Source organism: Berghia stephanieae, chromosome 4, assembly GCF_034508935.2.
Source record: "Berghia stephanieae isolate SIO BIC M18660-M18661 chromosome 4, UCSD_Bste_1.3, whole genome shotgun sequence".
In the NCBI taxonomy this organism is placed as follows: domain Eukaryota; kingdom Metazoa; phylum Mollusca; class Gastropoda; order Nudibranchia; family Aeolidiidae; genus Berghia; species Berghia stephanieae.
In genome coordinates this window covers 32,347,728-32,364,967 of record NC_088363.1, presented here as the reverse complement: position 1 = coordinate 32,364,967, position 17,240 = coordinate 32,347,728, and the positions used below count along the sequence as shown (strand labels likewise).

Here is a 17,240-nt window from a genome sequence, read left to right as displayed (position 1 = left end):
TGACACCGTTGTCTCTGTCCAAAAAAAAAAGATTGTAACATCGCCTAACAGGTGTCATGTCCCGTCCTAAACGTTAAATGTTGTTGTTGGCGAGGGACCCGTTGTATAGCGCTTTGAGCACATTTAGTGGATATTGCGCTATATAAAAGCTCTTTTTAAAAAATTAATAGAAATGTGTTTTGACATTTCGCGCCTTGGCTGCAAAATGGTTGATTGTCCTACTCACGCAACGATCATATCCTCTTCACGGTGGTGAGTAGCCAAGTACAGATATTCCAATGTGTGATTCTCAGCGCCGTAGCCGTAGATGGCACTGCTGTTTGTGATGGACGTTTTACTGTCGTGCATGGCCTCCAGTAGACGGTAGAGATTTTTGTCAGCTGCCGCCGTTGCTCTAGAAAGGAAGAGAGGACAACAATATTATAATACGCTTCAACAGTCGTAACGCCACTTCCCTCGTAATGACGCATGGTAACTTAGTAACTGACTCTAAACTATCGGAACAATGGCGGACGCCCTTATGAAAAATTTCTCCGACGAGCATAAAAACGTATCCAGAGGAAAAAAAAACCATTATAAATCTGATCATGTTTTGACTTTTACACATTCTGATCACAAGACATATGAAAAGTTGTAGCCATCATGAAGAATAAAAAGTACCAATTTTCTTTGTTTAGAACCACGATGGCCGACGTTGCTGGGCGACATGACATCAGACTATTGAATCCAATTGCGACCGATGTGTACTTATATGAATATGTTTTTGCAAGTCTGATAACCAAAATTGATATGGTCTCATTGCTTTATATAGAGGACATCCGACTTTAACTGCCTTAGTGCGAGAGAGGTGATTCAGAGAACAACAATAATGAAAAGAAAAAGAGTGATAAATGCTTCACACGTGTGTTCAGATGTGCGGCTATGTGGTCTTCTGTTATGACACTCGCTTTCGGATCGGAAGGTCTTGGGTTCGAGCCTCGCTCGGCGGATAGTTGAATCCTTGGAAAAGGCTCTTTACTCACATTCTCTAACCGTACTTAGGTGTAAAATGAGTACCTGGCCGTCAACAGCGTTGTCTGTCTACAAACCTAACAGGCGTCATGTCTTGTTTTACATGTTACGTGCTGCTAGCTCTTGGTCAGGGACCCCTTGTCAAGCGCTTTGAGCACGATTAGATGATATTGCTCTATATAGATAGAATGCGCTTGGCCAAGGAGTTCACAACATTGCCATCCGGAAGTATAACGGACCAATACACAAACTTTGTGTAACCATGAACTTTTATAGCCTGGTTTATACAGTTTAGTGAGAACAACTCACAAACGCGGATGGCAAAAACAATAACAAAGGCCTGAGTGACGTCATCTTCGTTCTATCTATATAAACTACAAATAATAATTTTACCCGTATAGATAGTATGCGCTTGGCTAAGATGCTCACAACATTGCAATCCGGAAGTATAACGGACCAACACACAAAACCATGCGTAACCTTGAACGTTTATAGTCTGGTTAATATCGTTTGGTGAGAATTACTGAGTGACGTCAATTTCATACTATCTAGATATATTCAGATTGCAGGGCTAAATCAGACGTCCTCGATACATATATATTTTCATAAGAATTCGCAGCAGAATGTTTGTGATTTGTCTGATAATGCATATCGAACTGTGTTGTTAACAACCGAATCCTGCAATATACTCATTTTACATATCAGTGCTGTGAGATGCTGTAAGTAAAGAGCCTTTTTCCAAGGACTCAACTTTGCGCGGTCGTATTTCATTCGAAAATAATACCAGAATGACGTGGTCAGCCATAATTTTCGTGATAGTCTTTATGAAAGGGGATCCCATTAGCTCAGTCGGTAGAGCACTCGCGGTGGCGTAGTTGCACACATATGTAATGGCTTATGATCGTATAATGGCTTTTTGATAGATGGTAATGATTTTGCTTTGCATTGTGTTGTAGATGTTAATAATGAGTAAAGAGTTCAAGGGCCGATGATGATAATTGAATGTACAACATCAAGACATTCAAATCAAAATCCAGATTCCAAGTTTCATTTTTTACAGTTTTAATTGTGATAAATTACAAATCCAAATCAAATAGCACGGTCATAATTCAATCAGTTTCATAAATTCAAAATCCTTAAAATCAATCCAAATGTAACGTCATTTTGCCTAAGTAACCATTTCAATATATGTGGAATATAAAATAAAGATTCTTAGTAGGATATTAGAACTGGCAGCATACTAGGAAAGTGCAGCTCATAGTGAAGTAGAATAGAAAAGAATAGAATCCCTTTTTGATCAGAAACACTCATAGTTATCCCCTATTGGAACCGTTCCCACAATTCCTTCAAACCACACCTCCTACGAATTTTGACAGTTCCATGTCAACCTAAAGTCAACGCCCAAAAAGTAAAAGCGAGTCATGCTCAAGTCGAAACATTAAATCTCTACATATTAATGCTAAACCCCCGCCTTTTGTGATCTAATATTACTTTTGATAAACGTCAGATTTTACGTTCAATGCGCCCAAATAACAAATACCAACTATAATTTGATGCTTTTATCCCCAAATACCAAGTAACACCGATCAAAGAAAGCCATTTTCTAGAACTCAATATTTATAATGACCAGTCCTTTAACCTTGGAACGCCAAACTGTCATGAACCCACGAAATAATGAACTGATATACAACCACCGTGAACTCATTAAGCCAACTTAGAAATCTTCTGTAACCTTTTGCATAAGCTAACTCTCTTACACTCGGTTCACACGCAAAGGGACCAAGATAGATCACGGGTGCAGTCGAGATTTTTTCTGACCCCCTCCCCCCCCTCCCGCCTGTCCATACAGGAGTGAATGGGTAGCTGAGTCTGTTAGATTTGGCGAAAAGTATTTTGCGATAGACTAGCGTCCTATCCAAAGGATAGCAAGCACTTGCTATTGTCCGTTTCACTCTATAGAAAGCGCGATACACTCCGGATCCATGGGTCCAATGGCTCTGAAGGACGACCTTTTTTTTTTTACCTGAAAGCGTTCTGGTTACAAATTGTCACTGCAGGAAAGGCCAGCGTTTTATTGTAGTTAACCTGAACGTTGACCGTCATTGGATAGTGGTAGAAGAAGATGATTCGTTCTACTATTTGGACCATCATCAGAACAGAGCACAGGGAGAACAGCAACAGCCAAACAGCCCTGTCAAAGAGATAAAATCATATACTATATATTATTATGAGGATTTATAAAAAGGGGTACCAATAAGCTTTAGAGGTTTTTTTTTTAATTAATCCCTTCGTAGAGTAAATGGCAACAGCAGGACAGCCCTGTCCAAGAATTTAGATGGTAGTGGTGTTTTGAATTTATTAGATTAATAATATGATATATATATATATATATATATATATATATATATATATATATATATATATATATATATATATATATATATGAGAAATTGATATACGTGAATCATATGATAGAGTGATCGACAATTAAGGAACACGAATTATATCTTTTATCTCATCTCTTTAAACAATTTTCCTCGCCGACAAATTTGTTTCAGTCGATGCAATGACTTCTTCTATATGAACATATATATATATATATATATATATATATATATATATATTTTATATATATATATATATATATATATAATAATATAATAATAATAATAATAATAATAATAATAATAATAATAATAATAATAATAATAATAATAATAATAATAATAATAATAATAATAATAATAATAGTAATAATAATAAAAATGATAATAATAATAATAATAATATATGTTTTTTTTTAGCGCCTTACCACGTATCTCAACAAGCTCAAAGCGCTTAACATTAACGTAACAACCTTCACTCAAATTTTACAATCACTCAAACATGCAGTATGAAACATGCAATATAATTCTACAGTATCACATATTTAAAAGAAATGTTTTAAGATGTTTTTAAAAGAATTCTGCATCATCGATGATATTTCTTGGAAGGGAGTTCCAGATAAGGGATGCCGAATATTCAAATGCATGCTCGCCAATTACAACATAAATAAAACGTTAAATAATAATAAAGTTGAAAATTAACTATGTAATTCTTTGAATTACTTAATATCGATCGAGTCGAAACTTTACGAAGAAAAAACGTTTTGGCACTGTTTTCTGCTCTTTTTTTTTTACTTATTGTAGTCTTGGTGGGAGATCTCGATAGCTCAGTTGGCAGAGCACTCGCTTCACACGCAATAGGACCGAGATCGATCCCGGGTGCAGTCGAGATTTTTTTCTGACCCTCATGACAGCCCACAGTGATGTGGTAATTCGGTCTGTTATTTCGTTGCAATAGACTAGCGTCCTATCCACAGGGTAAGGAGGATTTACTAGTGCCCCCTTGTCCACCCAGCAATGAATGGGTAGCTGAGTCTGTTAGAATTGGTTGGAAAGTACTTTGCGATAGACTAGCGTCCTATCCAAAGGGTAGCAAGCAATTGCTATTGTACGTTTCAGGCTATAGAAAGCAGGATAAATTTCGGCTCCATGGACCTATGGCTCTGAAGGACTGCTTTTTAAAAACACTTTAATCCTCCTCATCCTACTTGAGGCGACCCCAGATATGTTTTTGCCAAAGGTTAAAGAATGAAAGTTAGAAAAAAAGTTAGATAGTTGGGCAACAAAATAAATTATTCTTATTCTAGTTTCCGCAGAAACAGTAAAGCGAAATGATATTGAATCGTAAAAAAATCAATTCTTGACGTAAGAATGTAATGCGCTGATATGAATTAAACTTTTAAAATTCGAACAATTAGTTTTATCTTAATGGTTTGTTGGAGGGGGGGGGGGGGGGGGGTTGTTATATTTTTTTTTTATTATTTTTTTTTTTTGTAGTTGATTTTATTTTGTTGTAAAAATAGCAAAATCGGGATCATTTGATTGGTAGAATTGACGTGCATTAATTAACCCTTATTCGTCCCATAGGGGAAACTCTAGGGTCTATTCCAATGGAAGACTGGAATAATCCAGGCGTCAGCCGCAGTGCATTGCCGCAATTTGGGCTAGGGCGAGGTGACTTGCTCAAGGCCACACAGCGCAGCGATGGGCGATCAAACTCGGTACCTTTTGGGTACGAAGCAAAGACCGTACCACCGAGCCACGCTGCCCCCAATTTGTTGGTCTGATAACCCAATAATTCATGGGCCCATAGTTGGTACGCAATTATTCTCAAACCATCGTAAAAAAATGTCCCATTACAACAATGTCTTATCTTATCTTCTCTTGTCTTATCCTATCTTATTTTATCTAATGACTATAGTAATTGTCCTTTGAATACCTTATACAACAACGTATGATTATATCATCTCAAATAGCTTGTTTTGTATCATTTGCAGACAGTTTTTACACATCTTTAATTACGTTATCGGACCTGCAAATACGTGTACGAAGGGGAAAAATGATTTTCTGTACTCTTGCGTCTGCTTGGAATATACACTTTGTTCCCACGAGACACTCACAAGCTTGGGAAGTGATTGAGTACACACCCCGAATCCAAGAAGCTAGCGTGCAAGTATGTTACTCTGTGATTTATGATTCCTTTTGAACAGATACTGATTACAGATTACATCCACATCCCCCCCCCCCTACCATCCCTCTCCCCTGCTTCTTTTCGGCTCTCTCCCACTCTTAAATTTTCGAGCAACTATTGATTTTTGAATGGTTGTTGATTCACATCCGTATTGAATTGAAAATCATATTAAACTGGTTCAGTTATGAATGTAACCGAGATAAACAAAGGTCGTTGTTGTCATAAAATGCAGGGCAATGTTCCAAAATCGATTAAGCACTGTGATTAATTGTTTTCATTGATTATAATTGATTAATTGTCATTAATTGACCAAGAGCGGAAATCAATAATGATTTTGACGAAAATGGAAGCGTTAAACAAACACTATAAAACATGGCATTTTATATTTATTTATGTATTTGAAGCATTTTATAATATTTATTAGATTCAGTGCAAATAATAAATAACGAGCCTTAGTTTGCATTTCCCCTCTCGCTTAAAATTGTCGACACTATGTACTCAATAACTAACACTCGAGTTGAGGAGGGGTAGTAGTATGTGAAAAGTGTCTTACCCAAGGACAAAACACCACGTTAAAAGTTTTCTTTTTATTATCATTGTCGTTAATCTACAGCAGAGGACGTTTATAAAACGACAAGCTTAATTAAAACGAATTGATGGAAATAACGGACGTATGCATATTGATATGCCCTACTCCGGAGGCAACTAAAAAGATCTAGATATCTATCTTTAGAATGCCCTGCCTACCCCTCAATAGATAGTGTGCGCTTGGCTAAGAAACTCAGAACATTGCCATCCGGAAATATAACGGACCAACACACAAAACTATGTGTAACCATGAACTTTTATAGTCTGGTTAATAGATAGTATGCGCTTGGCTAAGAAGCTCATAACATTGCCATCCGGAAGTATAACGGACCAACACACAAAACTATGTGTAACCGTGAACGTTTATAGTCGGGTTAATACAGTTCAGTGAACATTACTCATTAACGCGGATGGCAAAAAACAATAACAAAGACCTGAGTGACGTCATCTTCGAACTATCTATACAGTTTAGTGAGAATTACTCATAAACATGGATGACAAAAAAAAATAACAAAGACCTGAGTGACGTCAACTTCGTTCTATCTATACCCATCCCACTTATTATCAATGATAATAAAGAGCTCTTGGTAGAAAATACTATTTCCGGCTGCTTCATTCGTCATCTCCGTGTTCTAATGTATTGGAAAATAAAGTTCACAGATTAGATGTCAACCATAATCAATCAAAGATGAATAGTCGAAGTGATACTAATCTCATCGGCAAGAAGCTGTGGACTGTCAAAAGTAATGAACAAAATTGAATATGACAGCTTCGAAAGAGAACAAAATTCCAAACACGGAACTTTTCGGGCTCAAAACCCTACTATGGCCAATAACATATTGTTTTTATTATATTTTTTAAAATTCCTGAAGAAGGGGTTTGAGTCTGAACCGTTCCGTGTATTTGCTATTGTGTTCTTTTTCAAAGCTGTTATACTCAATTTTGTGAATTAAAAATGAACAGTTAAACCTACACACATCTGACAAAACGCATTTAGCAATCTATCGCCTCCTATGGGAGCGATCTACATCTTTTAAGTGGCTTGGGAAGATATTACATCGAGTACCAATTATTTAATATTACTCCCATCTGTCAACATTTCCAAAAACTTCTCAAACTCGACTCCTCATTTTGGAAGCGACGTTTTGACAATTTCGACAAACTGGGGGTCTTCTTAACCTTATAAAGCGCTTTGAGCAAGTTTAGTGGATTTTATCCTATATAAATGCTTTGTGGGTTATTTTTGATTGATCGATATTTGAAATGATAGTTTTTGGGCTAAAAGGAAAGAAAGAAATGTGTTTTCTCAAAGTGCGGCCAAAATCGAAAAAAAAGAAGCAAAGCAATCACTAAATTGAACAAAATACAATATGATATTAACCTGGATGTTTACAATACATGACAAAAGCTTTGGTAAATTTATAACTACTGACAACGTCGATCAAATTATTAACCCTTTACAAACGAAAAAGTAGTTCTTCATAGCCATTAGGTCTATCAATGTAGCCGAATTTTATTCAGAGTTTTATAATATGAAACGGACAAAAGCAATTCCTTGCTACCCTTTTGGATGGACGCTAGTATATCGAAAAGTACTTTCCACTAGATCTAATTGACCCGACTACCCAAGTACTGCAGGATGGCGGAGGTGGGGTAAGGGGGGGGGGGGGGGCAGACAAAGACGAAAAGCGTATCATTATAGCCACGACATGCTTTATTAATGTTGTTTCTTAATTGGATCTAGAAACACAGGGGTGGGGGGTGGGTGAATGGGAAATAATCGGTATTTTGTTCAGGTGAATTTATAGTCAAGATGAAAAATAGAATAGTTGGGGATGAGGTGGGGGGGGGGGGGGGTGGTTAAAAGTACCAATGTTCTTAAGAAGAATGAAAATCGTTTATTACGTTGTTCAAAAAATATGCAAAATGAGCCCTTAGGGAATTGGGTAATCGGACCTGCAAATAAGCGCACGTCGGCGTGTACCTATTTGTCGGTCTGATAACCCAAAAATATGTCCTGACTCATTGTGGTAGTGAAAATACTCTCAAACCGACGCAGATATTGTCCATTACAACAATGTTAAATTAAGCCCATAATTGCGTTCAGTTATTAGATCTGGAAATATGTGCACATCGGTTGAGTTACATACAAAGAAAAAAAAAATATATATATATATATATATTATATATGTAATATATATATATAATATATATATATATATATATATATATATATATATATATATATATATATATATATATATATATTATAGGTTCATACTTCAGATCATTCTGAATCTAAATTCAGTTTTCAACTTCTTCAGCATCCTGCCAAAAAAAAACCAGCAACATAGATTACACTCCCCCCCCCCCCCACACACACACAATCACATACAACACATTAAAAGCAATACAAAAAAAATAAATAAATAAATAAAAAAGGAGCAAAGCAGAAACAAATAAAAAACAAACAAACAAGCAATCAAAACGCTCACGGTGGTTCGTATTAAAAATAAAAAAAAACCAAAATCATTCCCGCCATGAAATGGTTAATGGTAACATGAGATCTCATCTCTACACAAAGTCGAACAATCCTTTTATTTGGTGATCAAATATGAATGATGATATTCCCAAAGTAGAGATGGAATCGTTGATTTCATTTGATACAATTCATCACTTAACGCATTTTATGGCCTTTTAACTTAAGAACTCTGGAAAAAAATAACAACTCGTATTTAAATATTTGGTCTGAAAACTCGTCCTTCAAATATCAATCGATTTAAACAACCCTCGTCTTGGCAAACACTCCAAAACCTGAGACTTCGCGAAGTCAGAGGTTTGAAATATTTTGCCATGTTGAGGGTGATTTCAATCGATCGAAATTTGAAGGACGAATTTTCTGGCCAAATTTTTAAAATACGAGTTTTGGCAAAGTACGGCAGTTAACTGATTAACTGTTTTAAACTTTTTTAATGGAAATTGCATTTGAAGCTCTTTACATTGCATCATATCTAATTTAAAATATGTAAATAGGGGAATAAAAGTTGTTTTGTTTTTAAAATTAAAACTTATATAAAATCAAATAAGTTGGAGAGAAAACAAATGAAAACGATGTTTTGAAAACGTTAACTATAACAGTATAAAACAATAGGCAGATAGAGATAATAATAATGATGATAATAATGATGATGATGGTGATGATGATGATGATGATGATAGTAATGATAATAATAATAATAATAATAATAATAATAATAATAATAATAATAATAATAATAATAATAATAATATAATAAATAATAATAATAATAATATAATAATAATAATAATAATAATAATAATAATAATAATAATAATAATAATAATAATAATAATAATAATAATAATAAATAATAATAATAATAATAATAATAATAATAATAATAATAATAATAATAATAATAATAATAATAATAATAATAATAATAATAATAATAATAATAATAATAATAATAATAATAATAAAATAATAATAATAATAAAATAATAATAATAATAAAATAATAAATAATAATAATAAAATAATAATAATAAATAATAATTAATAATATATAATAATAATAATAACAATAGTAATAATAATAATGAAATTGAAGTGAGGCAATATAAAATCAAACAACGTTTCGGATCTTGACCTTATACAATGATGTTTTGTTGCTTGTTTATTTCTTTATTTTTTTATTATTTTTTTTTTTTGCCATCGTCATTTATTTCGTGTGGTTTTTTTGGGGGGTCTAATTAAGAAGGCCAATAACCGAAACGTTTGTTTGTTTGTTTTTCCTTCTTTTCTTTTGGAGGGTGGGGGGGGGAGTTCAATCATTATAATTGATTCACCTTTACTTATTTACTTTATTTTTCTACTTAACTGGCTCATAATTTGAGCACCCTTAGAGTTTAGATCCCGTTTGATTTTGAATTGGCCTACAGGGAGTAAGTTTATCACGATGTATGGGACAATCTGTTCTTGATTGATGTGATAATGAATTGTGTATCTAATTATTGAGGTTATGAGAGGGAAGTAAAAAGAGTACAGCATTGTATTTGTGACTGTAATAGAAAAATGGACAAGGGGAGAGATCATCTCGTTGCGTGTGTAACTTTAACGTGGAGAAAGAAAAGAAAATAAGTGTGTGTGTGTGTGGGGGGGGGGGGGGTTCCTGTAACTCGGGGATGCAATATTAATAATAATAATAATAATAATAATAATATAATAATAATAATAATAATAATAATAATAATAATAATAATAATAATAATAATAATAATAATAATAATAATAATAATAACAATAATAACCAAACTGGTTGTCCCTCGAATACGGAAAAATCCTGGCATGAGATCCTTTTCTCAATTCGGACCGTCTGTTTGGAACGCCTTACCACAGAGCATTCGTGAAAAAGAATCTTTGTCTATTTTTAAACGTTCGCTTAAAACATATCTGTTTCATCTTTAGTAGATGGTATGAGAAGCAAGATAGGTCTGTCTGGTTTGTGTTGTGTGTGTGTGTAATCGTGTATGTGTGTGTGTTTGTTTGTGTGTGTATGCTTGTGTGTGTGAATGAGTATGTTTCAGCCAAAGTAATTTGTAATTTAAGCGCTTAGAGTCTGGTGTCTCGGAGTTATAGCGCTATATTAGTTTTCATAATAATAATAATAATAATAATAATAATAATAATAATAATAATAATAATAATAATAATAATAATAATAATAATAATAATAAAACGTTATTGCATCCCCCCAAAAAAATTTTGTACAGACGTATTATAATTTGCACAGTAAGATAAATAGATAATAGAAATATGATTTATAAATAAGTTGTGCTTATATAGACGTCTATGAATACGTTTAACACTCTTAAATAATTAAAAATGTCTCTATAAAAAGTATAATAAAGTGTAATTCATATTTCCATCCAAAGCCTTTCCATTTTTAGCTTTTCGTTAGAATTTTAACTAAAATTCACTAACTTTGCTATACTGTCGTTTTATTGAAGAACACGGTAAGTGCTTTTTGGTTACCATTGCATAAACTGTGTTTTTTTAAAAACAACTGCAGTATAAATCAACTGCTTTTGTGCAACTATGTGGTATAGTGGTATGGCACTCGCTTTCGGACCGTTTGAGTCCCGCCCTGAGCACCGCATCGTTGAGTCCTTGGAAAAGGCTTTTTACTCACATCCTCTCATCATACTAAGGTGAAAAATAAGCATTTAACTAAAATCAACTAAGTTTGCTATAAATCAACTTCTTTTGTGTGGCTACGTGGTATAGTGGTATGGCACTCGCTTTCGGACCGTTTGAGTCCCACCCTGAGCACCGCATAGTTGAGTCCTTGGAAAATGCTCTTTATTCCCATCCTCTCAGGTATAGAATAAGTACCTGGCCGTTAACAGTGTAATATCGCCCAACCGGCTTTATGTCTAGTCTTACATGTTAAGTGTTGCTGCTGGCTAGGGATCCATGATAAAACGCTTTGAGCACGTTTAGTGGATATTGCTCTATATGCATGCTCCAGTTTTCTTTAAAATAATTTCCTGAAAGTCATATCCAGACCATCGTAATGGTATGTTCATTTAATATTAAATACACCAAAACATTGTGAATGTATCAAATTAATAAAATGATCCTTCATAAACATAGGGGTTGGAGTTTATCCTGGTTTTAAATAGCACTATACGGACAATAGCAAATCCTAGTTACCCTGTGGATAGGACGCCAGTCTATTACTACGAAATAACAGACCGAATTACCAAATCATCGCGGGCTGTCATGGGGGTCAGAAATTATATCTCGACTTGACCCGGGATCGATCTCGCCCCCTTTACGTTGGAAGCGAGTGGTCTACCAACTGAGTTAATGAATGATAATCATTTCATAATTGCTTTCTGTCGCATAGTTGATTCAGATGACCGTGTCTCGTGCTGATATAAATAAATAATAACATATTATGTCGAATAGATGGCTAGGCTGCATTTAGTAGAGAGCTAGACAGATTTTCAAAACAGCAGTTGTTCTGATACTAACCACACAATGTGTAACAGTCATCTACCGCTCATGTATAGATAGTATGAAGTTGACGTCACTCAGGTCGTTGTTAATGATTATTGTTATCCACGTTTATGAGTAATTCTCACTAAACGGTATAACCAGACAATAAACCTTCACGGTTAGACATAGTTTTGTGTGTTGGTCCGTTATACTTCCGGAAGTCAATGTTGTGAGCTTCTTAGCCAAGAGCATACTATCTATATCAATGCGTAGATTTCTCTATCAAGAGCAAGTGTGAACAATCGTCTCAAAACGGTTTTGTGACGGGGTTAACGTGATACATAAAATTGATTTTAAGTTTAACTTCTGAAATTTGCATACATCTATATGATGTTATCGGTAGTTGTAATATATTATTGATCTAGATCTGGAGTTGTAAGAGACACAGTACCCATCCCTGCTTTCATTGGGGATATTTTTGTTTTGCTTTTGTTTTGTTTTTTGTGTGTTTTGTTGTTGTTTTATTAAATTTTTTCTTCATGAGTTTTTTTTTCCCAGCCGACCATTTTTATGATTTTTACTTACACCTCATATTGACCCACACACACACTTAACATTTAGACTAAAAATATAAAACCAATAAGTATATGCTATACATAGATAGTTTTGTTGAGCAAATCAAGCGTTACAAGAACAGCATTGATTTATTGTAAATATAACGAAGATTGTTCTTTAAAATGCGTGATTTGTATGTTTTTTTTAATAAGAAAGAAAAAAAAAGCTGATTAAAAAATATGTTGTTTCTATCTTAACGAATCTGCCGATTTTCTACAGTTAATAAGGAGAGGGTTAAGCTTCAAATACTTCTAATTCTCTGATGATCATCATATTGTTGATCTCACACAACATACACTTATTTGCAGGTCTGATAACCCAATTCATTTTGGGTTCATTGTTGTAATGGAAATCTAAAAATGAATGACGCAAAATATTGTCCATGATAACAATGTCAAACTAGGCCCACCTAATCAGATGTCTTGTCTGTTTGGATAAATGAGATCTATTAGAAATTTGTAGTGCATCTGGTGATATTATTGGTGCTATACATTTAGGTAAAATACTCACAAAATCCGCCAGTCGGATATGTCGTACTAACACACAAAGCTTGTTTAACTGTAAACGCTGATAGTTTGTTTGATGGAATTTTGTGAAAACTAATCATGAAAACGGCTGTCTAAAAAACAATAACAAAGAGCTGAGTGTTGTCAATTCCGTTCCATCTAAATTACATCTTAAAGTTAGTATAGCCTGACTTTGCCCTAAAATAGTACTTCAAAGCCATTAGCGGGTTTATTACGATTTCTATGGCGTGAAACAGACAATAGCAATTGCTTGCTATCCTTCGAAAAGGACGCTAGTCTATCGCAAAATATTCTCCGCCAGATCTAACAGACCCAGCAACCAAATCGCTCCTGGGGGAGTGTCAAAAAAAAAATCTCGACTTCACCCGGAATCGATCTCTTCCCTATGCTTGTGAAGCGAGTGCTCTACCAATTTAGCTATCGGACCCCCACTACTACAATAATATTGCTTTCACTATGGATTTCTTAGATAATCGACATTGACGACGAAGAAGAATTCTACCGTATTATGAAAACAAAACAAAAAAAAAAAAACATTTCTAAAATTTTGGCCAGAAAACTCGTTCTTCAAATAGTGTAGTGCTTCGTAAACGCATAGCTTAACCCAAACAGTGAGTTCTATTCAAAATAACCACGAATGTTGGTAGAAAAGCTGGCAAATTATACCCCAGTTTCGAGGAGTCTATGCCCCCGCTCCCTCGGGGGATTGGATTCCTCCAAACCGACTTCCATCTCGTATATGTATTTCTGCCCGAAGTCAGGGAATCTACGTACAAGGGTTGCCGCGACATACCAGTGGCAACTCAAACGGCCCGACGCTCTACGGTCAAAATATTATAATACCAGTCTTTAATTTGCTTACGTTTTGGCCTGATAAAGAAGAAGAAGAAGAAGAAGAAGAAGAAGAAGAAGAAGAAGAAGAAGAAGATGATGATGATGATGATGATGATGATGATGATGATGATGATGATGATTATGATTATGATGATGATGAAGGAGGAGGAAGAGGAGGAGGAGGTGGAGGTGGTGGAGGAGGAGGAGGAGGAGAGAAAGAAGAAGAAGAAGAAGAAGAAGAAGAAGAAGAAGAAGAAGAAGAAAATTGAGCTTTTATATAGCTCAATATCTACTAAACGTGCTCAAAGCGCTTTACAAAGGGTCCCTGACCAACAGCAACATTTAACATGTAGGACGGAACATGACGCCTGTTCGGCGATATTACAACTTTTTTTCGGACAGAGACAACACTATTAACGGCCAGGTACACCTCCCCCCCCCCCTGAGCACTGTGAGAGAATGTGAGTAAAGAGCTTTTTCTTTTTCCAAGGACTCAACTATGCACCGAGTGAGGCTCGAACCCAGGATCTTTCGATCCGAAAGCGAGTGCCATACCACTAGACCACATAGCCGCACAAGAAGAAGTCCTACCTTCTGAGGAAGAAAACATTTTCCATGAAGATAAATCGAACTCCATGAAGCGTGGTATTTTCCGTAAATCCGTAAAACTCAGTTTTCCATGCTGATTTGTTTGACTTTTTAGAAGCCATGATCTCCTCTTTTGTCTTGTTTGCTGGCAAGACGATGACGGAAGACCCCATTCCTGTGAGCGCGTGTAGGTCTGTATCCTTGGTGTTATTTATGTCTTTATCCATCATATCATTGAGGTCGAAAATGGGCATGGTCTTGAAACAGCACCTTGTTTTTTCTTTTGTTGTTGATTTTTTTTTCACAATGAAGTCAATGGCGATCTGATTTCGTGACAAGAAGAATCTATAATTTTGAAAATTTGACAAACATGATTAGTATTTTAAAAAGACAAAAAATAAAACTCCAATAAAAATAAATTAAAAGCATAGAAAGCAAACCTTAAGAGCTCATTAATTTATCGTACATAATCTGGTAGCAGCTCCTAATGGTCTCATCTGTACTGCTGTACGCTGGAAAAAAAAAACATTAAAAAAAATAGCCTGAAGACGTCCTTCAAATATCGATCGATTTAAATTACCCTCATCTTGGAAAAAAATCTCTCAAACATGGGACTTCGGGAAGTTTGAAAGTTTTTGCTAAGACGAGGATCATTTAAATCGATGGATATTTGAAGGACGATTTTTTTGGCCAAATTTCTACATAAATGTTATTTAAGAATACGGCAGTATGGGCTTATGGCTTTGAAAGACTACCTATACGCGGGCGTTCAAAAGAAAAGAATCAGTGAGTTTCAGCGGAATTTAAATAAGATAATGATTAAACGGCAAAAAAAAAGCAACAACAAAAAAAACACAACAAAAAAAACAGTAGCAGTTCTCTAGAGCCGTAAGTCCCAAGGATCTACCACTTGCCCCGGTTTCTATAGCGTTTAATAGGCAAATAGCAATTGCTTGCTACCAGTTAGTCAAGACACTAGTCTTTCGCGGAGTACTTTCCGCCAGTTCTAAAAGACCTAATTACCCAATCACTTACTACCAGGGGTAAGAAAAAAAATATCAGTTTCATCCTGGATGGATCCCGACCTTTTTGCGTGTGAAGCAATCAAATTAAGTACAAACTAAGCTATCCGGAACAACCTTCTGATTTTGGATAAGATTCAGCCACAAAACCACCGCTGGATAGACAAAAAAGACAGAAGATAAAAAATCGCGACTGCATCCGTGATTCATAAAGCTCTCTTCAGTGTGTGGAGCGAGTACTCTACCAACTGGGGGGCGGTACTCTTTATGTTATTCTCTAAATATTTATGAGTCGTAGAGATACCTTCCCAATAGGCTTCAAGAGTCATGACGTTACTTCCCTCGTAATGAAGCATAGTGACTTAGTAACTGATTCTAAACTATCGGGAAAATGGCGGACGCCCTTATGGAATACTTCTCCGACGAGCATAACAGTGTATCCAGAGGAGAAAAACATAAATCTGATCATGTTTTGACTCTTATACATTCTGATCACATGACCTGTGAAAAAGTTCTAGCCAGCATGAAGAATAAAAAAAAGTACGGATTTTCTTTGGGGTTTTTTGTTGTTGTTGTTTTGTTTAGAATCAAGTTGCTCGATGCTGGGCGGATGTGACATCAGACTATTGAATCCCATTGCAACCTAATCTCTTTCGGTGATAATAATTTTGTTATATTTGTCCTCTATTACAATCGCAGCTCATCCCTTACCCCCGCCACTGTAATGACAGGTAACGTGTTACTCTCTGTCCAACATGCTAGGATTACTGCTATTAGATATGTTTATTATCAGTCGGGGACTGGTTAGTAATCGATCAGAATGTCTAGCAAAAATAAATGCTGGTCGTCAATAAAGACCATCCATGCTCGCTCTTTTATGCCCCCGTAACCATACGAATCTGCCTATATACTTCCAATTAGTTTTGAACCGGAAGAGAGGAAAGTGTAATAATAATTGAGTCCATTTCCAACTATTGAAAAGAATATAAATTATAGTTATTTTATTTTACAGAAAAGTGAGTGGAGCAGCCACTTATGTTGATAACAACAAGAAATGAAGTGAGTAGGAAAGTGCCAGAAGACAATAGAGAATAAAAATTGAACCCGTGACCTCAAGTAGTCAGGGAGAGAAGGCTCTAATAAAGACTAGGGTTAGAAGCGATCTTTTTGGGATCGTGGATAGCTCATACGGTAGAGTCACGCTCTCCCCGGCCAGGCGGAGTTGTCGTACCAGTAAGGTCGCCTGTACGAGCCCCCATCGCCGCGCTAAAAAAAACCCCAATTATTCGCTATTGTCTAATGGCACTTTCCTACTCACTTCATTTCTTGTTTTTATTTACAGAAGGAAGTCCAATAGTTCAGTTGGTAGAGCACTGGCTTCATACGAAAATAGATCTGACCTAACTCCCCCACCCCCACCCCCCTTCCCCCAGCAGTTTTTGGATAGCTGGC

General features: G+C 35.4%; 1 protein-coding gene across 1 annotated transcript in view; it reads right to left on the bottom strand.

Annotated features, from left to right (window-relative positions):
- Positions 1–15,218, bottom strand: part of LOC144971748 (uncharacterized) — a 48,085-nt gene extending 32,867 nt beyond the window's left edge. Inside the window, exons 1-3 of the mRNA XM_078912822.1 lie at positions 14,770–15,218; positions 3,035–3,202; positions 227–394 (exon numbers count right to left, since the gene is read on the bottom strand). Coding sequence (XP_078768948.1) covers positions 227–394; positions 3,035–3,202; positions 14,770–15,020 — 587 coding nt within the window. The 5' untranslated portion in view covers positions 15,021–15,218. The remainder of the gene's footprint in view (positions 1–226; positions 395–3,034; positions 3,203–14,769) is intronic.
- Positions 15,219–17,240: the final 2,022 nt, after the last annotated feature.